At 42.6% G+C, this 27,970-nt stretch overlaps 1 protein-coding gene across 2 annotated transcripts; it reads right to left on the reverse strand.

Annotated features, from left to right (window-relative positions):
* Nucleotides 1–3,146: 3,146 nt before the first annotated feature.
* ano2b (anoctamin 2b) lies at nucleotides 3,147–27,746 on the reverse strand. Of its 2 annotated transcripts, XM_088989062.1 has the most exons (26): nucleotides 27,605–27,746; nucleotides 25,823–25,989; nucleotides 25,015–25,047; nucleotides 22,748–23,131; nucleotides 18,965–19,063; nucleotides 18,714–18,865; nucleotides 18,582–18,636; nucleotides 18,441–18,492; nucleotides 16,504–16,559; nucleotides 16,365–16,412; nucleotides 16,160–16,224; nucleotides 15,270–15,404; nucleotides 15,041–15,201; nucleotides 14,874–14,956; nucleotides 14,719–14,802; nucleotides 12,431–12,505; nucleotides 12,148–12,349; nucleotides 11,890–12,001; nucleotides 11,765–11,822; nucleotides 11,574–11,674; nucleotides 11,189–11,331; nucleotides 9,803–9,955; nucleotides 9,074–9,126; nucleotides 8,220–8,389; nucleotides 6,275–6,380; nucleotides 3,147–5,178 (listed from the first exon to the last, which is right to left on the reverse strand). In XM_088989062.1, the coding sequence occupies exons 1-26, from the start codon at nucleotides 27,645–27,647 to the stop codon at nucleotides 4,819–4,821; spliced, it is 3,150 nt and encodes a 1,049-aa protein (XP_088845188.1). In that variant the 5' UTR covers nucleotides 27,648–27,746; the 3' UTR covers nucleotides 3,147–4,818. The 2 variants fall into 2 exon arrangements, with proteins under 2 accessions (XP_088845188.1, XP_088845187.1); XM_088989061.1 differs by lacking the exon at nucleotides 27,605–27,746 and having other exon boundaries at nucleotides 25,015–25,138; nucleotides 25,823–25,944.
* Between the last annotated feature and the right edge of the window lie 224 nt (nucleotides 27,747–27,970).

Consider the following 27,970-nt stretch of genomic DNA (forward strand, 5'->3'; position numbering starts at 1 on the left):
GGGGGGGGGGGAATAGACAGTTTTCCAAAAGTGAAGTGTGCGGGCTCCACAGGATTTCGGTCTCAAAGGTCTTGAACGGCGACCATTATAAAAGCCATCCCACCATGTTTTAATGAGGTGACAATGGAAGGACTGTGCAGTCGACAAAGAGCGAGATTGTCCTGGTGCGTGCTCAAAAACATGGTGGTAAGGTGGGGGGGGTGCAGAAAAAAAGAGAAGGTGCTGTTCCGCAGAGATGGCTTGCAGATGTGAAGGCGTCGTGAACATCTGGAGTTGGATGCGCCAGTGACCACCCACTGGGTCTTCTCTCAACGTATGTGGGAGACCCACAATGAAACAATGGCAGCTGCTATCACAATTTGACTTTCCACGTGTGGAAAGTCTCAGAAACAGACGCTGGATCTGATGGCGTGATGGATCCAATTTGAGGTTGGAGGTTAGACTGCGGCGACGCAGACACCGCGACACTCAAAAGGGGTGGCGGGAACGCCACGCTTGCATCAGGCTGCTGCACCGTTGGGGACTTTTAGTGACTCTTTTGCTCTGTCTTACAAATTAAGTCTTAAACTGTCTGCCGCCACACACACACAAGTCATCAAGACCAAAAGTGAATGGATGCTACCGATACCGAGCTATGCTAATAATACTAAAAAATATCACATCCCTCCATTTTGTGACCTCACAAGGGTGTGGTGGAACTCATCCCATCCATCTCCGGGGGCACCCTGAACTGGTTGCCATTCAATGGCAAGTCACACATACAGTAGATGAACGCTCACCCCAGAAGGAAAATTGCCAGTGTTTCATGAACCCACCACACGTTTTTAGATGATGGGAGGGAACAGGAATACCCGGAGAAAAGCCTCGCACAACAGCACAGTTCTAAGATGACATTATTACACCCCAAAAATGTTCAATATGTTTGGGTTTTTGTACGGGAAAAAAAAACATCATAATTGCAAGACATCAAGACATTAAGTATCGTTATGTGGTCTCGCTAAGTGCCCACATAGTGTAGCCGATGTGAAATATGGTTTGATATGCATCTGTTCCTACTTAAAACATACAACTTAATGTCCAAGTGGAAGAAAAATAGAACATGTAAGACAAAATACAAAAAACGGACACTTATGCAACCGTGCGACATCTTGGGCAGGCTTCCGCATGTAAAATCACTTCAAAAGGGCTTTCCTTTTTTTTCCCTGTCACATCATTCAACTCTTAGCAAACACTTGGCATCAACATCACTCGCAGGAGTTCTTTTGCTTACATTGAAGCAGCACTCGCTCTTGGTATTCAACTCTCCTTGCCAATTCTTTTCCATTTGTAGGAGGTCATTGGAACAGGCGGATTACCGCAGTCGGCCATTGTTTCAATGGGGACCTCACTCACTCGCTCGCTCGCTTTTATTTCAACTTTGACTGGCACGTTATCTATCCTTCCCCCCTGAAAGAGTTTGAGTGGCGCTTACCTGAGTCATCTGTTTGCTTTTGGCTCGGCTTGGACTCCATGATCACTGCTGCGTGTCATTCCAAAAATAATCACAATAAAAATTCATGAGTCCACCTGCAATGATAAAATAATGGTATGAGTTGGGGAATAGTAAAGATGGAAAATAGGGCAATAACAGTTTCATATGATAAAACCCACGGCTTTTAACTCTAGTGGTTTTATTATGCATCAAGAAAAGTGTGTAAAATTGGTGATAAATTGGAAGACGCCATGATGTCGAAGTATTTTGGAACCTGGTCATGACTAACCGGAAGTGGAGACGAATGGGACCCCAAACAAGAAACGAAATGTATTTTTATTGAAAAATGACGATAACGATTTAACTGCTTTGACACGACAACACTTCTGAAAAGTATACTGAAGTCATTAGTGTGAATGACATTTGAAAAGGCGTCATTTCCACATTTGTGTTCGTATCATCTCAAAATATTTCCAAAATGGAGACTGTTCAGACGCTTGTGTGACTGCTAACGCGGAAGGCCCAAGCGGCGGAATCGTAAAGATATGATTTTTCGATTGTTTGCCTGTTGTAATGTCACAATAAATAAAATAATATGTATTTTGACGTACCTGCTTATGAAGTACGTGAATGTTGACTGACGGCGTCTCGGGGAAAGGACGTGATGCGCACGTGTCAATCAAGAGTGCCAATCAGAAAAAAACAGGAAGATGTCAGTGATGCGTTCACAAAAACACGAGATATCATACCTTCGAACTGGTATATTCACGGAAAAATAAGATTTCGCTATCTGCTTTGTCAGATTTTTACTTGATTTGAATTAAATAAGTGGATGCATATCAATGAAAAAATAATGTATTTTCAAATATTGGGGAGTCAAATTGACAGAGGTCAAATGGTACCTGCAAACACAATGGAAAAATATCAAGTAAATGTTTTCTTTTTTTAAGTATGTTAAAAATAAAAACATTCATGTCATATTATATCACATTAATCTACCCATTCAGTCCGATTGGGTTTGGATTTTTTTGTATCCCAATATGTAACGAAAGGCGTTTTACCCAGGCAAAAAACAGCACTGCAACGCAACAACACATTAATTTTCAAACAAATTACGATAAAATTAAAAATGTATAAAAATGAGCTCTTCCATTTATTCAATAAATAAATTGTTCGAACGAGAGGTTAAAGAGCACATTGCTCCTTATACGTTCCGCCAACCTAAAGAAAAACGAGACAAAATATGTCTGAAGTAAACAAATTGCGAACTAAAACCAGTCCCATAAATACGGATATTATAAAGTCGCTACACCGTTTTTAAAAAATCGTTTTTTTAACCGTTCAGATTCTTCGAAAGTGACTCGTTGCCTTTGGAGGATGAACTGACAATCATTGTGCCTTCAAATATTTGCTCTGTATTAAAAAAAAAAATCATTATCCATTCATATTCCAAGCGTCTTCTAAAGCAAATAGAAAACGAACAAAGTGGATCTTACCTTTTGTTGTTGAAAACCCAATTCAAAATGAATTTGGAAGCCTTTGCAATGCTTCTTTTCTTCTTTCAATTTTTTATTGTCTTCATTTGCATCATCCTCCTTTTATAGAGACGGAAGAGAAATTAAAAAAAATAAAACAATCAAAATGAGACAAAAAAAGCAATCACAAATCGTTCAAATCATTTTTGTAAGACATATTTAACAATTTTGTATTGACATATGTCACTAGATCGTCTGAAGTGCGTAGCACAATCACAATTTACTTGTTTGATGTCATTCTAAAATACCAAAAACAAAGTGAACAGTCTGTCGCTGGCTAGCAAGATGTTTGCATGGTCAACAAGAGCACGTCGAGTACAAGGGCTCCCAAAACACAATTTGCAGCACGTCACGATTTTGAATTGTCCGAAACCAAAAGCGAATCGACTCTCGAATGCGCCGATGAAGAAAATGTCTGTGGCTTCCCAATCGGATGGAGTCAGTCCCACGGTTATCACTTTCAGCGCTGCCACTAAACGTTGCTCTTCTAAAACAGCAAATGATAAACATGTCACGTCATAGATCACATTTTGCAAATTGACGTGGATCTCATCATCGGGTTAAAAATCGCGACCAGGAAAAACTAAATAAACAATTACAGGCAATGGGGAAAAAAAAAAAAATAAAAAAATGGCTTGAGAGCATCAGTGTAAACAGAGAATGTCACGGAAACAATTTGTACTTCCGGGAAACTCATCAGTGCTTTTCACTAACAAAAAGAAAAAGTCCACATATCTGCACATCTGCTTTTGCTACGAGTTCCAAAACAAAATCCACTCAATCATCATCTTCATCATCCATAAAAAAAAATGAAGCTAAAATATTCCAAAACATCACATCCGTCCATTCAATCGCAATCACTAACAAAAAGATATATTACATTATAGTTGGAGTTGTTTTTTAATATACCTAGCTGGCTCGCTATCTATTTGCTATCTATTAGCTAGCTAGCTGTCTATCTAGCTAGCTATCTATAAGCTATCGAGCTAGCTATTAGTTATCGATTAGCTAGCTAGCTAACTTTCTATCTATAGTATTTGAGTTATTCCGGGTTGAGTGAACGCTGGCGCGTATGGCTGCCGCTGCTCACCGACAGAAAAAAGCTGGTCTTGTAACTGCAAAGTGACCTTGAGAGGTTTGAAAGGCGCTTATAAATGAAATGTATTATTATTATAGTGATTTCAAAAAAAAAAATATATATATATATAATAATGATTATAAATAACATGAAAAATCCCTTTGAGCATCATACCGCTTGTAGCCCCAAAAACAGAATGATATTGTTATTTATGTAAGCGTGGTCTATGGATCCATAAAATATGGATACAATGTTCAGTTTTGTGATTCTTTTGACCTTTTTTTTGTCATCTAAAATATCTTACAATGCTCTTTAGCCTAATGCAGTCTTATTGCTTATTTACGCAATGAAGCTAACGGCTAACAATAAGAAGTAAAAAAGATAATCACACTCAATCAATCGAACAGTCAACACGAGCAGAAAAAAATCAAATAAAATGAAGTGAAGCCGCTTCTTTTTTCACGCCAGGACATGTGTCCCCCCCCCCCACCCCAGCACGATGGGGGACAGAGCTTTCAGCTGCCTTTTCTGTGTAGCTCTTTCTCTTGTTTCTATGTATAATTGTATTTGATTTATGATAGTACCTATGCTTGTCTGCGACTAAAGTGTCCTTGAGAGCTTTGAAAGGCGCTTAAAATGAAATGTAGGATTATTATGATTCTAAAAATTGTCATCCATGGGAAGGGATCACCCGGAATATTATCTATGCGATGCCAAAGTGTTATTCGGGGATGTCAGACCGCCGTGTGCTTGGAATGTTCATTTGCGGGCGACGAGGGCACCTTCCTGGTGTACAAGCCGAGACTGGCCGCCCGGCACCTCGCCCTGGGAGCGCCCCCTCCTCCCCGGGTGGCACACACGGGCAGGGTGCTGTAGCGGCCCGGAAGGGGGTACCCCGGGCGGGGAACGTGGCTGGCGGGGGGGCAGGCGGCGTCCTTGGCAAAGAGGCTCTGGATGAGTTGGAATTTGTCTTTCTCCTCTCGTAGGAAGAGGTCCACCAGCAGCTTCTTCTCACGCTTCAGCTGCTCCACGATGGTTTTGGGGATGTCCGGGATCACCCAGGCGACCACCAGGCTCAGGAACATCACCAGGTTCTACGGTGCCCCCCCCCCCCCAAAAAAAAAAATATATATATATAATACATCAATTCAATAAATATATTATTTCTTTATTAAAAAAAATGGTCAAGCCCTGTCAAATAAATTGAATGTTTAATTTAGTGATTCTTTTGCAGACCACTAGAGGGAGCCATTCCACCCCCCAAAAAAAAATAAAAAAAAAAAATAGATATTTCTTTATAAAAAAAAATTCAGGGAGCCATTTCCCCAAAATAATAATACATTATTTCTTGATAAAAAAAAAAAACATCTTTATTTCAAAAAAATGCTGAAACTCTGTCAAATAATATGAATGTTTAATTCAGCCATTATTTTTCAGACCACTAGAGGGAGCCATTTCCCCCAATAACAATAATACATTATTTATTTATTTATTTATTTATTTATTTCAAAAATGTTCAAACCCCAACAGATTCTTTTGCAGACCACTAGCGGTACATACATAATTTATTTATAAAAAAAAATGTTCAAACCCCGTCAAATAATGTGAACGTTTAATTCAGTGATTCTTTCGCAGACCACTAGAGGGTGCCATTTCTTCTCCCACCCTGAAAATCCTGCAGGCGTTGCGTTGACGCCAAAATCCGGCCTCTGTCATGTTTCCGATCAAGAGCAAACTGTGCCGCCACAAATTGGGACTGACTCGAAACACGTGGCCTCCATTTTAATGGCGTCCACTCGAGAGTAGCCGCACGCTAGCTCGCTCGCTCGCTCGCGCTCAGGAAAGACGACGACAAAAAGCGCTCACAAGTGGCTTTGCGGCGTAACTGCCTGAGAATCACTTCCAATGATTACATGATAAATCAAACATGGCGGCTTGACTTCATTTTCACTCTGGCAGAGTCACGCCGGGTTTTCACCCTCCTCCATCTTTGTTTGACGCTTTGTTTTGACATCTTTGTTTGTTTGTCAAAACGCTGATGTAGCCGTTGGGGCTAACTAATGATTCTTTTGTTTTTGGCCTGTTTTCTCCGCTGTTTCTACGCGGCCTGTTTTCTCTTTAATGGTGCGAAATGTGCACAAATCCAGATGATCAAAATCAGTTCACGGGAAGAAAAAAAAGTGCTGGTACCTGAAAGAGGATGACAAAAGCCAGTCGCGCGGCAAGGACGCACCAGTACTGTTTGGAGAAGTGGTACGCATCTGGAGACCAGGGGGGTTCTCTGTAGTCCTTGTACCTGGGGATAGAAGGCGCACCTTGAACGGATGGCCTCTTCAAAAACTCTTTTCATATATAGCGCACAGTGGCATCAAATTAAAGGTGCAATAGTGGCTGCATTCGCAGTTGCCGTACGCATCCACTAGAGGGAGCTACGCTAAAGACAATACGATGTATTTCTGGTGATTTTCCGCAAGCACTGCAGCTGCACAAATGCTACGTTAAAAAAATAATCAGAATTTTGACCCGTATATAAAATGCATTGGATGCTAACTATGTGAACTATTTTGTGAACTGTTATGATCCCCATATAAAATGCATTGGATTCCAAGGCATGCTTCAAAATTGAGCACTTTTCGTGCGGAATGGATGCTATATGGATGCTAACTCTGTGAACTATACCACAGCCTATTGATGATAAATGAGGCCAAAATACTTTGCGACAGTAAAATGACCCCCCCCCCAAAAAAAAAAAAAAAAAAAAACCTAACTATAATGACTGTTGACGTCACATTTGAGTGGATTGATGAAAACGAGTTTTGAACGTTCACACACACAGTGGTCTATGAATAGAAGCCAGACTAAGATACTATATAGAAATTGACAAAATACGCCTCTCTTCATTGGCCTTATACAGTCATACGCCAGGAATGCTTCTTTTTTTTTCGTTGCTCCCTCTACTCTGATGTATTTTTTTCTTCTCACTCCGATGCCAGCGTCTTCGTATGTTGCCGCGCTTTATCATTGTTGACATTGAGCCGAGCTGGCCGCTACGCTTCGTATGTTTCCATGTTTGGCAGCAACGGGAGCATCAATATTATTTCAGAAGACACCTCGGAGATTACGAGGAAGTGAACTGAGAGACGGTTTGGCTCGTTGGTGGGACGTGATGTAACAAACTCTTGCCGTCCTGAAGCTATTCCCGACCGAAATCTGGTGCAACCCATTTCAATTGGGTTGACCGGAAACGTGCGTACGCATGGAAAATTACACCGCATCGAATGTTATTTATTAGCTATCCATTAGCTAGCTGGCTAGCTGTTGGCTATCTATTAGCTGTCTGTCTAGATGGCTAGCTATGTCGCAGGCTATTTATTAGCTAACTGTCTAGGTGGCTATCTATTTTTTTTATTCATTCACTCATTTATTTGTATTTATTTATGTGTATCTTGATTTACTATTAGCTATCTATTGGCTTGCTAGCTAGCTTTATATATCTCTTCGTCTTATTTGAGTTATTTCTGGGTTGAGTGAACGCTGGCGCGTGTGGCTGCCGCTGCTCACCCACAGAAATACTTTATCCTGTGACTGTAAAGTGACCTTGACAGTTTTGAAAGGCGCTTAGAAATGAAGTGGATTACTATGATTAATATGATTATTAATAGATAGCTAGCGAATACATAGTGAATAGATGGCTTTAGTATTATTATTATTATTATTAAAAAATAATCTAATGTAATCTAATTTGACAGCCTTTGATGTGGAATGGAACCCCCAAGTGACTTCATTCCTCTACATCCACTGCGTGGCTCGGGCAGACGGAACAAAGCAATCAAGTGTCTCAGGGGTCAAAAGGTTGAACGGATGGCCTCGGGGCGTCAGCGGCGACACGTCTTGACGCACTCGGACAATTATGGGATGCCTTGATCGCTGATTTCACGGCGGCGAGCGGTCGAGGAGTGCGGCGTGCTCGAAAAACAAAGACTGGCATTCTTTGCCAACAGAGGTCAGAGGTCATGGGCCCTTTTCAATCTGGAGTGACGGATGTCCCTTTTATGACACGCACATTGCGATGTCACGACGTGATCGGAGGGTGAAAGTGGCCGTTTGTTTTGTATGATTATGCTCATTTTTTTACCTACAGACGGTGACCTGGGAATTGTGCGGCGCCGTGCCCGCTTTGAAGTTGGAGACGTTGAAGTAGGAGAGCGTGTGGTCGATGAAGCCGTGCATGGTCCCCGACTGGCTGTACATGTACTGGTAGACCAAGCGAGGGATGAAATCCGACGTGAAGGATATCACAAAGGCCTCCGGGAAAGCAAAAAAAAAGGTCAGAGGGATGAGCATTGAATGTATTTGACTCCAAATATCACTTTTGGCTATTTTAGATGCTAGCAAACGTTTTTCTGAAGTCAGTTAGGAAACAAAATGGTGTCGCTTGTCCTTGAAACGTCCTCCATTTTGTCACGTGACTGTTCGTTCATCTTCCAAAATGGAGAGTCCCGCCTTGTGCCTTTCAGCGGTGGCTCAAATTTGAGAATGTGTAAAAGGGACATTTTGGAACATTATTGTACGGGAAACATTCTTCCAAAAGTGGGGCAAAGAGTCATCGGCTGTCAACTTTAATTTTTTTTGTCGGACACTTTGATGGATCTTGGAAGACATGTTGTAAAGGAAGCTAATCCATTTCAGCGAGGCCAATTCTCGTAAGCACTGGTGACAGGGGGGAATTCACAAATCCATGAGGTGGCAGCTGCCTGCAAGCTTGAGTCTCGATTGATTGAAACTAAACATGCCACCTTTGGTTTTTTTTTTAAATACAATTAAATTCATTTGAACAGCCTCGATCATGTCAGCAAAATAAATACAAAATAAGCAATATGATCAATCGGTTTGGTGTTGCCATGGTAATGGCAGTCACGCTATTCTTGAATACAAAGCAAACAACAAACAAATGGCATAAAACATGATGAAAGTGTTGCCTTTACTTACATTTATGATGACGGAGAATTTGCCCATGCCGCTCAAAATGTTGTACCAGATGCCTACGGAGAAAAAAAAAGAAAATAGAAGCAGTTCAAGGTTAAATAAATAAATACATACATACATACATACCTAAATAAATACATTAATTACTTAATTAAAATAAACAAATAAAATATACATAAATAACTAAACCAACAGACTAATAAATACATACATAAATACATAGATACATAAATACATAAATGAATAAATAAAAATAAACAAGCAAATAAAACACAAATAAACAGATAAATAAATTAATACATAGATACATAAATGAATAAATAAAAATAAACACACCAATAAAATATACATAAATAAATAAATAAATAAATAAATAAAAATACAAACCCGATAATAAAACTAAAAATACAATAATAAAAAATAGAAAATATACAGATACTATTAGTAATAATATACAGATGATACTAAAAAATAATATAACAAATTAAAAATGTTAATAAAATAAATCTGAAAATAATAAAAATATAAATATGTGATCATAAAAATCCAAATAAACATCTGATCATTAAAATAAAATAGAAATAAATACAAACATACTAAAAATAAATAATAATAATTAAAAATAATAATGAAAAAAAAATACAAATACAAACCCAATATTAAAAACAAACCGGATAATAATAACAATAATCATTTTCATCATCATTGTGAAAATCCATGGATGAGTTTTACCGATGTCTTTGGCACGGGCAGCGACGGGCCGGCGGAGCTCCGTGACAAACTTGTTGGCATCCAGCCGGATCTCGATCACGTTGTTCAGCAGTGCGAAAAGCGGAGCGAGAGGGAAGGAGGCCACAAACAGCGAGACAAAGCCAAACTGGATAACTGTCAAAAAGAAAAAAGAAAAAAAAGGGGGGGGGGGGGGGGAGAAAGCAAACGCCGCCATGAACATTTTCGACCCGCGACTTTTTATGATTTCTCGTAACGTTTCTTTTATGACTGGCAAAGATGCCTTTTAAGGAGAAACGCGGCAGCAAAAAAAAACAAATGCTGCATTAGACATCATGCAATTTCCTTTTCTCCAAAATAGGAACACGTCAAAACAATGCCATCCAAATAAATGGTGGTGTTTGTTTGTTTGTTTGTTGTTGTTGTTTTTTTAAAGGAGGACAGATGACATCGGGTGGTGGAATTCAAGCAGTGTGAGAAGGGGGATTTCCAGCCAGACGGAGAGAGGCCACTTTTTTGCTTTTTCGCCACGAAACAAAGAGACGTAACCGTGGAGACGAGCGCCACAGGGCCTGCTTATCGCCTCACTCGTCCACCTGAACCCCAGGTTCCTGAGTTCCACGCATGCTGAGACGCCATTGTAGCAATTTGACGCATCGTAACGTATGCCACTAAAGTTTGCATTTCACCCCGTTGACGGATTGCAGAGTGGATGAAAGGGTTTTGAATCAAGAAAGGAGCGCCAATGTGTACGCGGTACTGCCGCGGCTTGGAATTGAAGCGGATTTACAAAGGACAGGAGACAGTCTCTATGCCTCAATGGATGCTTCAGCTTCATGTTTGCTTTCAACGTTTAGCTTGTAGCAGATGTGCACAGCGCAACATGACGTCCCTGATCCATTGGTGAAAAGGAGGCTTTGATCCTTTCATCTACAACATAATATAAAGATGTGATCAAAATAAAAATCTCATCATTAAAATAAAATGAAATAAACATAAGAACAAAAATATACAAATATAATAATAAAAATACAAACCTGATAATAAAACTAAAACTACAATAATAATAATAATAATAATACATATGACAAAGAGTCTGTGTCTTTTGTGTTGTGTCACATGATGGGTTATCTAGTTTTTTTGTTGTTGTTTTGACTTCAAGATGGCGTCGCGTGAGTGGCTGCCTTTACAGCAGCTCCTGTACTTTGTTTTTGCTGCTGTGAAATGTTAATTTCTCCACCGCAAGACTAATAAAGGCTAATCCAATCCAATCCATAACTGTATGCTGCGCTCACAAATGCACATCTCCCCAAACAGCATCACAGATAAATAGGTTGAGTAATGTATGCGTGGGTATTGCGTGGGTGTGCGTTTTGATGGCAGGCTCACTCATTTCCATGTATTCGGGCGTGAGGCCCTCGAAAGGCGCGAGAGCGTAGTCCAGGTTCCATTGCTGCGGAGGCCTCTCCTCTTCCTCCTCCTTCTCGGCGCCTCCTTTATCCTTCAGTGTACGTACCAGCTTCTTCAACTTCCTGTCGAGGGGGTGGGGGCACACTGCACATTAATAATAATAATACATTTGATTTCTAAGCGCCTTTCAAAACTCTCAAGATTGCTTTACAGTCATAGGATACGTTTTTTCTGTGGGAAAGCTAGCTATCTAGCTAATAGGTAGCTAGATAGATAGCGAGCTAGCTAGCTAAATAGATAGCTAGCTCGATAGCCAGTGACACCACCACAATGTAAGAGAGTCAACTAACTGCAGGCCACTTACGGGATGCCGATCTCAAAAATGTTGTTTTGGATGAGCTGCTTCCCGAGCATGATGATGCTGAGCTGAATGCACAACTCGATCAGGCATCCTCCTGGTGCACACTGAAGGAAAACACACACCCGCACGCACACCCATTTTTTGACCAGGCGTTGTCGATCGGGTGTTGCTCCGCATAAAAGATTCTTGCTCACCTCTTCCATTCGATAGTCGTTAAAGACGTACACGTAACTTCCCGGTCGACCCGCAAACCTGAAGTGCAGCGAGCGCTAATTGAACTCTGGGTTTAGATGCCTCGTTGTCGAAAATCACAACCTACCGTCCCTTGAAAAACGCCACGTAAAAAATGGGCGCGTAGGCATTCATGAACTTGAGCAAAAAGGCTTTGAGGATGAGACGCTCCTCAAAGTTGGTCTCCGTTTTGGGAATTTCTGGAAAACAGAACATTCAATTCAGGGTAGAAAATCGACCCCTCATATGTCAAAATCATACTTCATTGATATGATTTGAGGAGAGGATGGCAGAATTCACTTTTCTGCTAGCTATCTAGCTATGGCTACATAGCTAATAGACATACCGAGTTCCGTCAGCCACACCGCCACAGCGCCGTAAATCTCATCCAGGATGAGGATCACCACCAAGTTGATGATGACCGCCGTCGCCGTCACCGTCACGCGCACGTTGGACTTGGTCTCCGGGTCGGGGCTCATGGCCATCAGCGCCGAAACGGTGATGCGGTAGACGATGACGCCAAAAACGGCTGAGAAGGTCACACCAAACTGCGGGCAAAGAGAGGAAATGCGTTAGCGTCTTCCAAGCTATGCGTGGACAAGTTGAACTCAAGGTATGATTGGACTCACCATCAAAAGAATGGAGGAAACATTGACGCAATAACCAGGAAGGCGGTCTTTCCACGTTAACTTCTCCATAGCGACCTAACAGGAATCATCAGCGTCGGAACTTTGTCAGAGATATCCGATCGCACGATCGAAATTGCTTGAGTCACATGTATATAGATGACGATGTTCATTTTTAATTGACATTTGGGCTCATCGCTGTGTGCCAAAAAAGACATTGTCAAGGTGGACAAGCTCAGGCAGAGAGCTGCACGATGGAATTCCACACATTTCGCATCGTGGAAGAAAAATTGGACTGTCTTTTGTGATACTTTGGCTCCATCTAGTGGACATATTAGCTCGACGCAAGATCAGAATAAAGCAGTCATTAAAAAGGCCAATTGCCGCAATTTCAAGACGACACAAGATGCAATTTGAAGGTCAGATAAATAAGTGCACATTTCATCTTGCCCGCTGTGTAATAAATCAAAAGTGCGTGTGGAGGTGTGAGGAAAGAAATGTGTGTCACCATAGTGACGCTCACTCATCTTACCTCTGGCTGCCTGCCCAGCATGCATCACTCCCACTCAGCCGCCCTCCCTCTGTTTCTCACCATCCCTTGGCAATTTCTTCTCTTTTTTTTCCTTGAATCGCCTCAATCTTCTTGAAAATATCTTTTTTTTTTTTTTTTTTTTTTTTAATCCAGTCAGACGCATTTTGTGTATTTGGAAGCCAATTGTTGCTGACTCATACGCGCTTTGGATTGGACCAAAAGCATCGTGAGATACGCACCCATGTGAGAGAATTCAAATGAAAGGCTTTTCCTTTATACAATAATAATAAATTTCATTTGTAAGCGCCTTTCAAAACTCTCAAGGTTACTTTACAGTCACAGGATAAAGTTTTTCTGTGGGTGAGCAGCAGCAGTCACACGCGCCAGCGTTCACTCAACCCGGAATAACTCAAATAGATCAAAAGCTAACTAGCTAGCTAATAGATAGCTATTTGCTATCTGTCTAGCTAGCTAGCTATGTAGCTGGCTATATATCCATTTGCTATCTATTTGCTATCTGTCTAGTTAGCTAGCTATGTAGCTGGCTATTTATTAGCTATGTGGTTTTCTAGCTAGTTAGCTAACTGTATATCTGGCTATCTATTAGCTAGCTAGCGTTCTATCTATTTGACTTACCTCCGGGTTGAGTGAACACCGGCGCACGTGGCCGCCGCTCATGTCGTTTATTTTTAATCAAATCTCTCAAAAACAGGATTTTTTTTCCTCAATTGAGTTCTGCACTTTAGAATTTCACAATCACAGTGGAAAAATCCTGCACATTATTTATATAGCCTCGAGATAGCTAGCGAGGTAGATATATTATTTTCGACTGGCTTTCTCTCTTCATAATTGTTGATTCACCTTGTTGTCACCGACCAGCTTTCGTGCGTAAAATCAAGTCAAAGCGGCAAAGGAGGTTTTGAATGTTGACAAAGGGAATCGAAAGGGCGAGAATCATTTCCCCCTCGAGAGCTTCGACCGCTTGGAAGGACATCGGAAACAAGCGGCGATGAAAAGTGACACAATTGGGTCGCGTTATATCAAGCAGCCGTTCGCTCTATTTGCTTTTTTTAGTGCGCGGACCTCCAAGACGCTCGCTAGCTGTCTGTCTGTCTGTCTGTCTGTCTGGTTTGCTTCAGCATTGAGCCAGTCAAGCAAAGTCAACGGGAGGGATGACGCTAAGACAAACAGACAACTATTTGCAGCCGCGGCCCACGCCCAAGCAACATTAGCTTTGGTTGCGCTCCATTTCGGCCAATAAGCGCCCATCCGCAAGAGCATCCTCAAAGGACTTTTCTCCTCCATCTGTCCTTCCCTGTCCCATCCTCCTGCACTTCAATGACATTGTGAAAGTGTCAGCTAGTCAGGACGTGACACCTGCTAATGATGCACTTGTACAGGCCAAAAGATGCCAAATATCAGGAAGAAAAAAACAATTCATTTCTTTATAAATCTCATTTAAAATTAAAGTGCATGATTATATTTTTCGATACCAATTTATTATCATGAAACCAAATGTTGTGTAAAAGGAACGTTCATTAAATAGTATTCTTTTCCTAATGTTCTTGTGCTTCTTTACACCAAAAATTAATGAAAGCCATGATATTTTGCTTATTGATAGCATGTATGCTATCATTTTTAATGGTCCGGCCCACTTGACATCTATCTACCGACGCCATATGTGGGCCACCGTGTCAAATGACTTTGACACCCCCGATCTAGATCATTGGTTGATAGCGTCAAGATAACACTTTCCTACCTGATTCTTTTCCTTTTTGCGCTTTTTCTGCTTCCGCTGCCTCTTCTGGAGAAGGATGGTTTCGTATTTTGGTCTCGGGTGTTCCTATGGGGGAAATAGTGATTGCGTCTTCGTGTAGGTCTATTTCAATCAATGGGTGTTTTTTGTCTCCTGACCTCGTCATCCTCGATGCCGGTCAAATCCCAACTGAAGCTTAAACTGATCTGGCGACGCTTCCAGTGCTCCAGGAACAAAACAGCTGCACCCACAAAAACAGGTTATTAGAATTCAACATTTTCATGGCATAATCTGCTTTCGTGGCCTAGTTTGATTTGACGCTCACCCCACAGAGACATGAAGATGGCAAAGAAGACGGTGGCGGGGTTGTCGAACAGGTGCGAGGCTCTGGCCGTGCCGCAGGCCGTGCTCAGCTGCCAGAAATCGCAGGCTCCGTCGCACAGAGGGCACATGGTGAAATTCAGCCTCTCGTCGCACATCTCCAGGCTTTCAGGGTGGGACGGGCGGTATGAGAAGACGATACACGGACCAAATACGTACTAAAATAGGTTCACCTGGGTATATTCGTGTCCACTGTTGCTACCCCGTAGCCAAATACGACGATTCCCACGATGGAGGCGGGGACGAGTAGCTGGGTGTAAACGCCAAGCCAGGCAAAATATAGGCCGATCTTCTCGCCAAAGTACTTCCTGTCAGGAGAGAAAGTCACGTGAAACAAGTTTTCTTCATCAAAAATAAGCGTCATGGAACCGATTCAGAGCACTCCCATTCATTTCAATGGGAAAAGTGGATTTGAGATACAAATGGCACTTATCTTGCCGTAAAATGTCATCATAAAACTGCATTTTTTATAGGTACAAATAACAAGAAGAATATAATAAGTACTTTAACTCATTCACTGCCATTCCCGGATTTATTCCGAAATTGAAAAAGGATAACGTTGTGCGCCATTCCCAAATTTGTTCAAGTTTTGTTTGTTTTCTTGCAGTTGGAGTGCAAATAATAATAATATTAATAAATTTGATTTCTAAGCGCCTTCCAAAACTCTCAAGGTCAAAGTCTTTTGTGGGTGGGCAGCCACACGCGCCAGCGTTCAATAAAGCTTTTGGCTATGTTTTCCCTTCCACGAGGGGGCAGCATTTGCCTTTTGTACATTTGCCCCCATTTCAAGCTCAGATAACCATAATCACTTAGGAATTAACTATTTTTTTATGATGAAAGAAGAGAGTGTAAGGGTTCTTCCACTGAATCGAATGTTGATGTCGTTCTAAAAGTCAGTCTTCTATAGGTCCTGGAATTGGAGTGACAATGACAAAAACCCTGGCACTGGAGTGGTCACATCGTCCGGCAGTCAATGACTTCAAATGGATTATTGATTTGGAATTAAACACCTGCGAATTTTGAAGCAGAGATAACAAGAATTTGAATGTTGTCATGCGATTACCTGACCAAATCGATGGGTTGGTATTTGTAGAAGGCCGAGTATCTGGCCCACTCTTCATGGAGAACCTGTCACGGCACACACAAAGTCTTAACTCACATCCAAATAATTCAACAAATTATGTGATGTATTTCTTGGGTAAGGAATAATGAACAAAACACAAAGCGGCGGACGATGATTGTACGATATGTGAAAGAGGCTTAGTAACCTGTCGGTCATTCCTCTCGTCAGGATGTCCGCCGGCATTGTAATCTCCCTGAGAGATGAACAGCATGCACCAAAATCAATCCACAATCCACAAAGACAATTTGGTTGCGTTTTGCTTCCGTAGAAGTGTCACAACTCACATCGTGAAGAGGAAAGGCAGCGTCGTACACCCCCTTTGCGATCAACGTACTGATACCTGCGGGAGGACAATTACAACGCGGCTAGCGTTTACCGACTAAGACACCAAGTTCAAGTCAAAAGGTAAGCAGAGCTGCCATGATTTCGATTCCGCACGCCGTTTAGCACGACTTGACGACTTCTGATAAGCACCGCATACTTTGTTGCTTGGGGAACTTGCGTATATGGCCATGGCTCCACACGCATGGTCGGATCAAGTGCTGCCTTTATGCTTTTAGACATGAAAATGCTTTTATAGTTTTTAGGGCCAGTTAAATATTCCATATTAGCTGGAGTCAATCTTTTTTAAAGCAACCAATTATAACATTAGATATATATATTTTCTCAATTCTTTTCCTGATTCTAAGCTCTGTGGTGGAATAATAAAGGACAAAATATCATTCTTCTTACTGTATGACATATATTAGTTGTTATATGTATCAATACAAACAAAAATACTGTTTCATTTAATCAGCCAATATATACAGGTAACATCCCACTTACGACCAGCCCGACTTACGACCACCCGTACTTACGACCACAACCTCCAGATCCTATTTTTAACATTTTAAGAGGGGGGAGTTTGCGCGTCATTTAGCCTCCGAGTGTCTATTCAACATTTTGAATGGATTTCGACTTACGACCATTTCAACTTATGACCGTTTGGTCTGAACGGAACTCGGTCGTAAGTCGGATGTCACCTGTAATTGATTCTAATTATTGTGAAAAATATAGAAATCTGCCTCAATTTAGTTTTTTAATTGCTTGCCCTTTTCCATACACTGAACGCCACTGCGCACCCTAGCGCCGCCCTCATCATCACGCAAACAAAATCCGTACTCCCCATTGGCCCAAAAGCGTGCAGGTCAGTTTACGTCCCTGCAGGAAAACCAGTGTGACACGATAGTGGCCGAATCGCAGCGCCACATGGTGGTGAGGTTTTCACGTGCACCTGTCGGTTTCCATCTGCACGGTTTCAAAGCTTTTGGCTACCCTGTGCCAGTTTCACTTGGCTTTTTTGGTGTCAGGGCTACTGGGAGTGCCGCATTTAGCCTTCTCCAGGGGTGGGGGGGGGGAGTGTCCTGACCTGTGAGCGTGAGGTCCGGACGTCGCAGGACAGAGACACAGGCCTCTTTCATCAAAGTGACAAGTCGACGACGACGAAATGACTCACGGAGGACTGTGCCGTGATGAGCGAGGCTATTAATGAACCTCGCATGGCTAAAAAGACACTCTTGAGGCGTCAAGTTGGATGCATGACCCACTTGTAGAGGCCGAAAAAGGGGGCGAGGCATCCCTGTGCGTTTAGGTGACAAAATGTATCAAGCAAGAACGAAAGCGAAGGAGGAATGAGGTTAAAGAGAGACAAGTCTATTTTGGTTGCCTGGAGCTTTGGCACGACCCCGCGGCTGACGCCTTCTGCCGTGATGGGCAAAGCCAAGCACACAATATACTTTTTGTGGTGATTTCATTGTGGTTTTGTCAAGCCACGATGGCTGAAGAAATGGATTGGGTTGCAGATGTACTGCGAAAGCCATTTTCAAGACAGACTTTTCAAGAATAGATGAACATCGTTTAGAAAGGTTGGAGAGCTCCGAAGCTAGCAAAAATAGATACATAATAAAATGTGACAGTTTCATGACAGTATTTCTTAAGTTTCTAGTGATTTCCTGGCCAATGGCACCCTCTAGTGGACGAGTAGTAACACTCACAACTGATTGATAGAGATAGCACTACTGAAGGCCCAAGAGTGACATGCACGGCCCGCCACTTGAATTTGGGTTTAATTGATGTCAAGCAGAACTGAGCAAAGTGCAGTCACGCCCCCCCCCTCCCCCTTTGTAGATTTTCATTTCCGCTTGTGAAATTATTTGATGATTGATTTTTTGTCTTGACTCACCAATGGTTTGACAAGTCCGAGCGCAAACAGTCCTCCTCAAGATTTCGTATACCTGAGGGAACAAGAAATGCCATTTAAAAAAATGTATTCAGAAATCCCCCACAACCCCGAACCCAGACATGCTGTGATTTCAACACTTACAATGCGCCCCCTTGTGGCGTTGTCAAAGAAGGAATCTCTCGATGCCACGTTGTACCTGACGACCACCACAGATGTATTTATTTTTTAACCGTATGCTAACAACAGAGTGACGTATGTGCGTTTCGATCTCACAGGTGAAGTTTGTCCCGGGAGAAGCAGTGCGTGAGGAACTTTGTGGGTCCGTGGTCCTGCGCCCCCACTTTGGGCTGGAAAGGCTGCTTGAGCTTCCTCCACACGCTGCTCACGCTGCTGCTGAACGCGCCTTCCTCTTTAATTTCATAGCGCTGTGGGACGTAGCGGAACTCCGTCAAATAAAATGACTGCACCGGCTTATCTTACGCCACAAGGACAGAACTGAAAGTAGGAGGAGTCATTGCTCTTACCGTTTTGGTTGGAACTTTAATTTTGAGGAATTCTGCTTCCCGGCAAAGGACCGGCCAAGGTGCGTGGAGGCGGGTGAAGCTCAGACCGTGAGACTTCACCTAAAAACAAAACAGTTAGGAAATATTTCCAAATCCTGAAACTCTCAAATCATCTTTCCCTGTTGAAACGAATGCACTTGTCAATAATCCGTTCCCCCGCCCTACATTGTACTTTGTCTGGTATGGACCTTTGCCACCAGGTGGCAGAATAATACATAGATATAGTCACAAATGTAGAAACCTTTCACCAATGGGTGTGATCGGTTCATTTTTACAGGGGATAAAGAATATATGTCTGTGACTTTACTTTCTAGACACGTTTGTGTTGCAAATGTCCCCGCTGTGGGACTATTAAAGGCTTTTAATGGCTATTTCTGACTATTAAAGACTATGAAAGGATATTTCTGATTCTGAAATATCTGTTGACGCTGTTTTTTTTTGTTTCCCCGTGTGTTCCATTAGGTGTCGCTGGACACCTAATGGAGAATGACTCAAGATGGCTCTGTAATTCGAATTTGGACCCGATGATGTGACCTCGTTTAAATGTGATCCCAACATAAACCATTTCCTGATACTTTTGAAACCTTGCAAATAAGTTATCCGTTGGAATGGAGCGCGTGACTGATTTGTGAATACCCAAAGTGGGTGATATTTGCAGCCGTGGCGTGAAAGGGGGTGGATGGCTGGAGCGCAGGTAACGTTACACTTCTCCACGAGCTACTGTTAAGGGATGAAGAGGGATGAGTGGCTGAGGGGGGGCCACAACGGAAACCCGATTCCTGTTCTCCACTTGGACGCCCCTGAGATCTTTCACTGGCTCTCACCGCCCTCCCCCCCATTTTTTTTTTACATGACGGTACCTTCTGTACCTTCTAGGCAACGCTTTCAGCCGCTTGATTGACGGGCCGGCTCATTCAACTGTTACTCGCACTGCTCTTGTGTTTCATTATGTCCTCTCTTATCGCATAGGCGACTTCCTCCCTGCTGCTCCATCGGGGAAGCCGACTGGATACCGCAAGCAACACCATATCAATCAATAAAAAAAATACATGAATAAATAAAAACTAAATTAAGAAACACACTAATAAATACATGCATACACAAATGCAAAAAAAAGCATAAGAAAAATAAATGAATAAATAAATAAATAACTAGGATTTGGGCTTTCTGGTGATGGATCAGTATGAAGCAAAAAGGGCGTTATTGTCCTTAAAGGTGAACTTTACTTGAAGAATTGCCTTTTATTGTGGACTTCTGAACTTTACACTTCAATGAATAAAGAAATCACTAATTGAATAATGTGATGGCATTGGCCCTTTGGTTTGCCCTCTTTCCCCGTTTCGCTGTCTTGTATCAAAAAAGTGGTTGTGGATATAAATACTTTGGAGTCTGGAGAAGGTTAATTAGTAGAGGGATTTCCACAATCAGCTCTTTATCTCAGTTGGAAAAGGGGCGTGGGGGGTAACTAGGACGCAGCCAATGGAGGTGTGGAGGACATGCGCTTGGGGGGTGATCATTGGGGCGATAGCATGCCGCTAAGTGAAAGGTGGGAGTCAAGGAAACGTTGCGTGTGAAAACGAGTGACGCGCAGCTGCTCTCTTGTCCTCCTTTTGAAAGGAACAGCTTGAAAATGACAACCACGGGGCACATCGCAACTGTGGGCAAGCCATGAAGAATAGTTTGAAATATGGGACATTTCTCTCCTGAGTTATTAGCATTGACGAGCAATTCGCGACTAGTTTGTGAAAATTGACGAGGAATGAATTCAACACTAATATGCAAGTGCAATTTTTTGTTCATTATTATAATTCCCCCCCCAAAAAAAAAAAAAAAACATAAAAATAAAAAGGAATAGAGGGCAGAGTGCACACACAACCGCACATTCAGAACTTTTGCCATTTAGATGACTCATGCTAGCACCTCCTGGAGGTCCATTAGACGGCTGAGAGGGTGTAATTATGTTTGTCAGTCATTCTGAAAGAGTATTTTAACACCACCATATTCTAATGAAGGAGTGTAATTATGCTTGTCAGTCACCGTTAAAAAATATATAGGATCCTGTTGTGTCGAGGCAAAAAGGAAGGAATGAAAATGTCCATCCTGCCTGTAGAGTACAGCGAAAGCACCATCTACGAGCTAAGGCGCTAGCTATCAGGAAGCTAATCTTACACCAGATTAAAGTTGGAGATACCCAATGGTCATCTGATTAAATCATCCCTAATTTATTCAGGAATTGAAAATATGACGTGGAGCGCCATTCCCCAATTTGTTTGGGTGCCGATCGAGCACTGGCCAGACATCTGGCAATGTGTTTCCCTACCACAAGGGGGCAGCATTTGCATTGTGTCCATGTTAGCACTTTGTTACAGCTTCAGCTGTTAAAGCGCTATATAAAACAATATGGATGTATTGTATTTTGTACGGCCATTTAATAATAATAATAATAATAAAAATACATTTCATTTCTAAGCACCTTTCAAACCCCCCAAGGTTTACAATTTACAGTCACAGGATAGGTTTTTCCGTGGGTGAGCAGCGGCAGCCACATGCGCCAGTGTTCACTCAACCCGGAATAACTCAAATAGATAGAAAGTTAGCTAGCTAACTAATAGGTAGCTAGATAGCTTATAGATAGCAAATAGATAGCTAGCAAGGTAGCCAGCTAGATAGCTAGTTAGCAAATAGATTGCTACCACGGTGGCCAGCTAGATAGCAATATTATTGTCGTGCAATTGTCTGTATTCAATCAAATGAATGTTACTTTTCAAGCTCAGATAACTCCAGACCCATATAACTTATTAACATATAACTCATTTTTTGATGAAAGAAGAGAATCTAAGGTTTGTAACGCTAAATTGACTGTTTACGTCGTCGTAAATGTCAATATTGTGTAAGTGCTGGAATTGGAGTGAGATGACAAAAACCCTGGCACCGGAGTGGCCACATTTTTGCACGCGGTCTGCCGGTCGATGAGTTAATGATTGCCTTCAGAGCTCACATCACGGCGTACTAAACAATTTTCTGACTTCCATCTTGGACTGGTGACAGCTACCCAAAGGCTTCCTTTTGGCGTTGGCGCGCAACGGCACGCTAGAACTTTCACAATAAGCACAACATTTGTCGCGCCGACGGCGAGCGGGTGTTGCGGCAAGCGCCCGCGGCCCACGGCAAAGTCAAAGAGACGACCTCGACACAGGCGCAGCAAGGCTGCTTGAAAAAATAATCATCATGGAGCATTTTTCAGCTCTGTTTTGTTTTTGTTTTTTTTTTTCTCGGTAAGAAGAGATTTACTGGCTGTGGCATCGGTCGGCTCGGGCTTATCGTCACTTCCACCGGCATGGGCATTTCCCGTGATCTAAGCTCCGCCCTCCATCTGTAATATTCGGAGATTCCGAAGCCGCAGCGATCATTTATTTATCCTTTCATCGAGAATAGACGGACGGAATAGAAGTGATCCTATTTCAAAGTTTCACGTAGTTGTATGCTTAACACAAGGCCCGCAATGGAAGCGCAGAACATTTGGGATCAATCTCAGGTGACCAGACAAAGCCTGTTAAACAGTCATCCTCATGTCGGAGATGTGGACTAATTTACGACTTGATAAACTTCTTCACAGGAAGAGCTCATTAGCTAGGTTGGACAGATAGCAGTTGATGCAAAGATACGTTCTGAAAATGTGAGAGGGTGAAAATGTGACATCCAGGAGAAAAATGGGGAACATTGAGCCCCCGGTCTTGGACTGACCTCTGGGTCCCTTTCGATCTCCAGGCCGGCCTCCAGCAGGTTGGCCTCGAACTCTTGCCTGATCAGATGCATCTCGTGATCGGCGGGTTCGGCCGTTTCGATCCCGCCTCCGCCGTCCATCTCCGCAAACACCTCGCCGATGCCAACGGCCTCCCCTCCCGCCACGACTCCGCCTCCTCCTTTGGCGTCCGAGCCGCCCGACGGCGGGAAGTTGCCGTTGGAGACGATGGACAGTCGGTCGTGGGAAACCGACGCGCTGGCGGGGGGACGGACGCAGGCGTGTCTTCGCTGGTGGAAGACCAGGACGTAGTCGACTTTACGCCGACCGTCCGTGAAGTGGAGGCCCTCGTTGTTGTCTCGGAGGCTTGATGACGAAGTGACAACCTGGAGAAGAGAAGCGCAAAGACAGAGTTGCCAAAAGGTGGACGTGCGCAGGGGACCAGACACTCAAAAAGTCTGCATGAAAGGCGTCAAATTCCAAAATGAAAAGTGAAGCTTATGTAAGCGCTTGAATGAACTTCAGCAGGGACGGACGGACGGACGGAGGGACGGATGGACGGACGCTACGTCGACGCAGAGTGGCTATTGGCGGGTTCTCCAAAAAACACAAAAGTGAGAAGCTTTTTTTTTTTGCGTCAGAGTGGGCAGTCGCATCACCTCGGCCACTTGGATTCTTTATTTAGACAGATTGTTTGCAAGTAGAAGGAGACGGACAGAACATTCAGGACACAAGAGGGAAAGCTCCAAAGGCGCCTTTGCGGCATGACGGCAGATTTCAGTGCTGATTTCAATACTGCAGTTAAAATAAATAAATGGAGGCCAGCTTTTTTTGCATTTCTCGTTGTCATGGAGAATTGTACGGGTCAGGTTGAAATATATCGATATTTTTTAGAGATGGGGTATTATTCTGAGAAAAAAAAGTCGCACATTTGCGAGAACTTGCAAGATTTAAAGTCACAAATTTGCTAGATTTAAAGTGTATTTCCACTATGTATTGTATTCCAACTAACATGAAGTTGCATATGTGCAACGGTCGCAGTTTAGAATTGATGTGGATTGACGCGGGACAGAAGATGTGCGACAATCTCTTTTGGGCAACGGATGCTAACAGCTTCATGTTTGCTTTCAACATTTAGCTCGTAGCAGATGTGCACAGTTCACAGTGACTGCCTTTACAGCAGCTCCTGTATTGACTTTTTCTACTTCTACTTCCTGTCATCGCTTTGCTGCTGTGAAAATGTCCATTTCTCCATCGCGAAAACGAATCAAGGTGAATCCAATCCAACTCCACTGTGTCTGCAAAGCGCGCATTTGCCGTATCGAGTCGGCAGTTGGTCAGAAGAGTTAAAAACAAACGAGGGCGGCCAACGGGGACGCATTGACAAGCAGAGCGAGAAGCCAAAAGACAATAAAAAGAGAGCAGCGCAAGAGCACAAAGACTCCGTGCACAATGCAGCTGCTCCAAAGTATGAGCGAGGTATGCACATTCTCTCTCACGTGTGGCCTTTTCCCCCCCTTTAAACGTTAGGTCGGAGTCCAAAGAATGGGGGAGCCCTTTTTTTCAGAATGCTTTAGTACACAGAGCCCGGTGGTTCCCTTGGATACCATCCAAATGCCGTCACGTGTTGCGTTGGGTCCACTTTTGGATTAAGTGCAACATTCGAACAATGGGAAAAATATGTCTTCTACAGAGAGGATAAAGAATATATGTTGACAATGGGTTCTTCTACTCGGTGATGTCATTTTCACGGGGGATAAAGAATATATGCCTCAGACTGTTAGGGCATGACAATGTTTTTTTTTTAAAGGCCAATGCAGATAGTTGAAAGAATAAGTTTTCCATCACCGCTTAACGTTAGTGGGTTTGTTATTTACATTTTTTTTCTATTTGTTGACTGTTACATAGAAGGACAAAAAAACAGTAAAAGAAATGAGGGGGGGGGAGGAGTGCAAAACAATCATTTTGTAAGATCATCCATATTTCAAAGAAAAATAAATATGCCAAAAAAAAGTTTTTTTTTCGGGGGGGGGGGGTGAACTATTATGCAAAAAACTAATTTTCATCCATATCTCAAGGTAGTGATTTATATGCTGCTAATAGCAACAGGTTCTACGTGGGTGACAAGCAATGTTTGGGATTGTAGTTGCTAGCTAAATGTGAGTTACTAGTACACACACACACACACACACACACACGGTCATATTTTATGACGAGAGGCGCGGGAATAAAAAAAAGAAGAAGAAGAAGAAAAAACGTTTGTACTCACGGGAATCTTGTCGTCCGTCTGCATTCTGCCACACTTGAAACACAATCACACAAGTTGAGGTAGACGGTGAGTAAAAGTTGGCCCATTCATCCCTGCCGTGCCGCCGCTGCCTCCTCCTCCATCCCTCCAAAAAAAAAAACAAGACTACGGGTCACTCGGGTCATCCGCCGCCACGTTTTTTGCAGGTTTCATGGCGCCGATCCGAAAAGGGCTTCGGCTCGGACGTGGAGGCGAGCGCGGCGAGGCATCGTGATCCACAAGCGGCGGGAGGAAGAGGAGGACGGCGGAGCCATCCAGCTTCCACGCTGTTGACTGAGGAAGTGAGTGTGCGCCGATGTGAGTGTGTGCAAATGTGTGTGTGTGGGGGGGGGGGGGTTGCGCGCGCAGCGCAGGCGCGTTTGGCACGGTGCGCGCGGAACCTTGTAAAGTGTGTGCATTCACCGGACCTCTGGCAACATTTGCATTTTGTTCCAACTTCAACTGTTGCTCAAGCGCCATACAGTCAAGCTAGTTATCAAGCTACCTACCAAGTTATCCATTTTCTATCTGTTAGTTATCTATTAGCTAGCTATTTGAGGTCTAGCTGGCTGGCTAGCTATATAGCTCGCTATCAACTGCGTTGCTATCTCTTATCTCCTATCTATTTGAGTTACTTCCGGGTTGAGTGAACGCTGGCGTGTGTGGATGCCGCTGCTCAACTCCAGAAAAACTTATCCTATGACTTTGAGACTTTTGAAAAATGAAATGTATTATTCTTAAAGCATCTTGACTTTGACCTGTTTTACTAGCGCTCCTCCATCTTCCTCACCTGAAGTCGATTTTCATCTTCTTTGTCAGGTTGTGCGTCCAGTATGCAGTTGGACGGAGGTTCCCCTTCCCTGGTCATGCGGTACAAAGCTTCGCTGTGGATGGACGACGACTCGCTGAGAGCTGTGGACACCGGAAAGAACAAGCCTCGTCCATTCTCTCGTGACTCTGGAAATGAAGAAGATTGTATGATTATTATTATTATTATTATATTTTTTTTTTTTATGCGACAGCTCGCAAAAACATAACTTATGGAACGGTTCTCGTGTTCTATTTGCAGTATGGCCGCTTTACTCTGAAAATATTTGCCACTAGGGACAAAAAAAGTGGAGCATCTTCGATGATTCACCCGTATTGATTGACAATGTACACAATCATCTCGCCAATTCTTCTGTCCAACATCCCTTTTCTGACTGGAAATACCAAAGAACTATATTCATGAAAAAATGTCTTCTTTTTCATCATGTAGATTTTCATTTCAAGATGGCCGTGTGTTTCCTTTGAATCATCAGCTGATGACGGATGCTTATTTAGGGATACAGACATCTGTAACCATAGAAACCAAATATAAAAGAGGGCTTGTGACTGCGCTCTCAATCCAGTACGTTAGCACGCTCTCCAAAAACATGCTAACGAAGAGGACATGATGACTTTCTCTTGCTGCACATTTGATAGCAAGCGGTGGTGCGGGGCTCGTTTGGCTGCCAGGAGGCTGCTGGGAGGCTGAAGGGTGAAGGGGGGCGCTAGTGGAGGTCTCGCAACTGGAGGGTCGCCAGTTTGAATGAGCGCAAATCCCCAGATACGTGTCAAGAAGCATACGTGATGCAAAGAAGCTTTTACGGTACATCATCCCGTGTATTCCAATGTCAGACATCTTGTTTGGATTGCCATTTTTTATGGCACTGTCAATCAACATATGCTAACGTATAGCTTTGCAACTGCTAGCCCGCCCAAAAAAAGGCTTCTAACACACTTCCCGCAGATCTTATTGATGAGTGATTCATTTGAATTGAGGATAGACACTCTCAAGGAATTGATTACGCCCACTCCTACCCACCCCCCAAAAAAGCCTATTAGAACTGTGGAGCTTTATTTGGTATTCAGAGGGATTTTAAATTGAGATTTGTTGTTGTTGTTTTTATTCCCTAGATAAAGACGGGTCACTTTTCCAGGTTCAACATAAAAAAAAGTAACTCTCACAGTTATTTTTTTCATTTTATTTTATTGTATATATATATATATATATATATATATATATATATATATATATATATTAGTATTTATTAATTATTTATGTATTCATCACTTGTTTATTTATTAAGTATTTATTATGTGTTATTTATTTATTATGTATTATTTAATGTGTTATTTATTATTATTTGTTAGTTATTATTAATTTATTATGTGTTATTTATTTATTATGTGTTATTTGTTTATTATGATTATGATTATTATTATGATTATGTATTAGCATGTATTATAGCATAGTGTCAGCATAGTGTCCCAAATTTACCACAAGGAACATTGAGACCTCAGTTTTTTTTTTCCCCCATTAAAAGAACATATGAAAACTGTATATGTGAAAAAACAAATGAGATCAATTGCTTTTCAGCTTGAGTGCCTCCCTCGCCTCATTTCCACGACACAAACACAGATTAGTCTCAAATCTAATCGCATTTCGGCATGTCGGCATACGCGAGCGGCCCGGCGGCGCTTGCATCACCACGCCGCCCTGCAAATATTTCTCAACGGAGGCCCAGCAAGGTGTCGGTGTGACACTCACCTGTCCAGGTGGAGGTGGAGGTTGGTAATCGACGGCTAGCCATCTTCCGTCCACTCGCCGCCTGACCACTCACTCAGTTGCTGGTTAGCAGGTGAGCGAATCCTGCGTTCAGAGGCAGATTAGCCGGGCCGGGATTAGACTCCAACTGGCCTCGTGGACGGACGGCGGGCAGATTGCAGATTGGAGCCTTTGGAATTAGGAACCAACCATGCAGAGACAAGAAAAAGATGATTGGGCATTCTAACGTGCATTCATGACTTGGCTGTGAAAATCCACCAAGAGAACTTGACGTTATCATGCAAATATACGCACGGTGGTGCATTAAACAAGTCAACGCGTATAAAGATGCAAAATACACGATGCCGC

This window comes from Hippocampus bargibanti, linkage group LG22 (assembly GCF_051943395.1).
Source record: "Hippocampus bargibanti isolate YZ-2025 linkage group LG22, ASM5194339v1, whole genome shotgun sequence".
Classification (NCBI taxonomy): Eukaryota; Metazoa; Chordata; class Actinopteri; order Syngnathiformes; family Syngnathidae; genus Hippocampus; species Hippocampus bargibanti.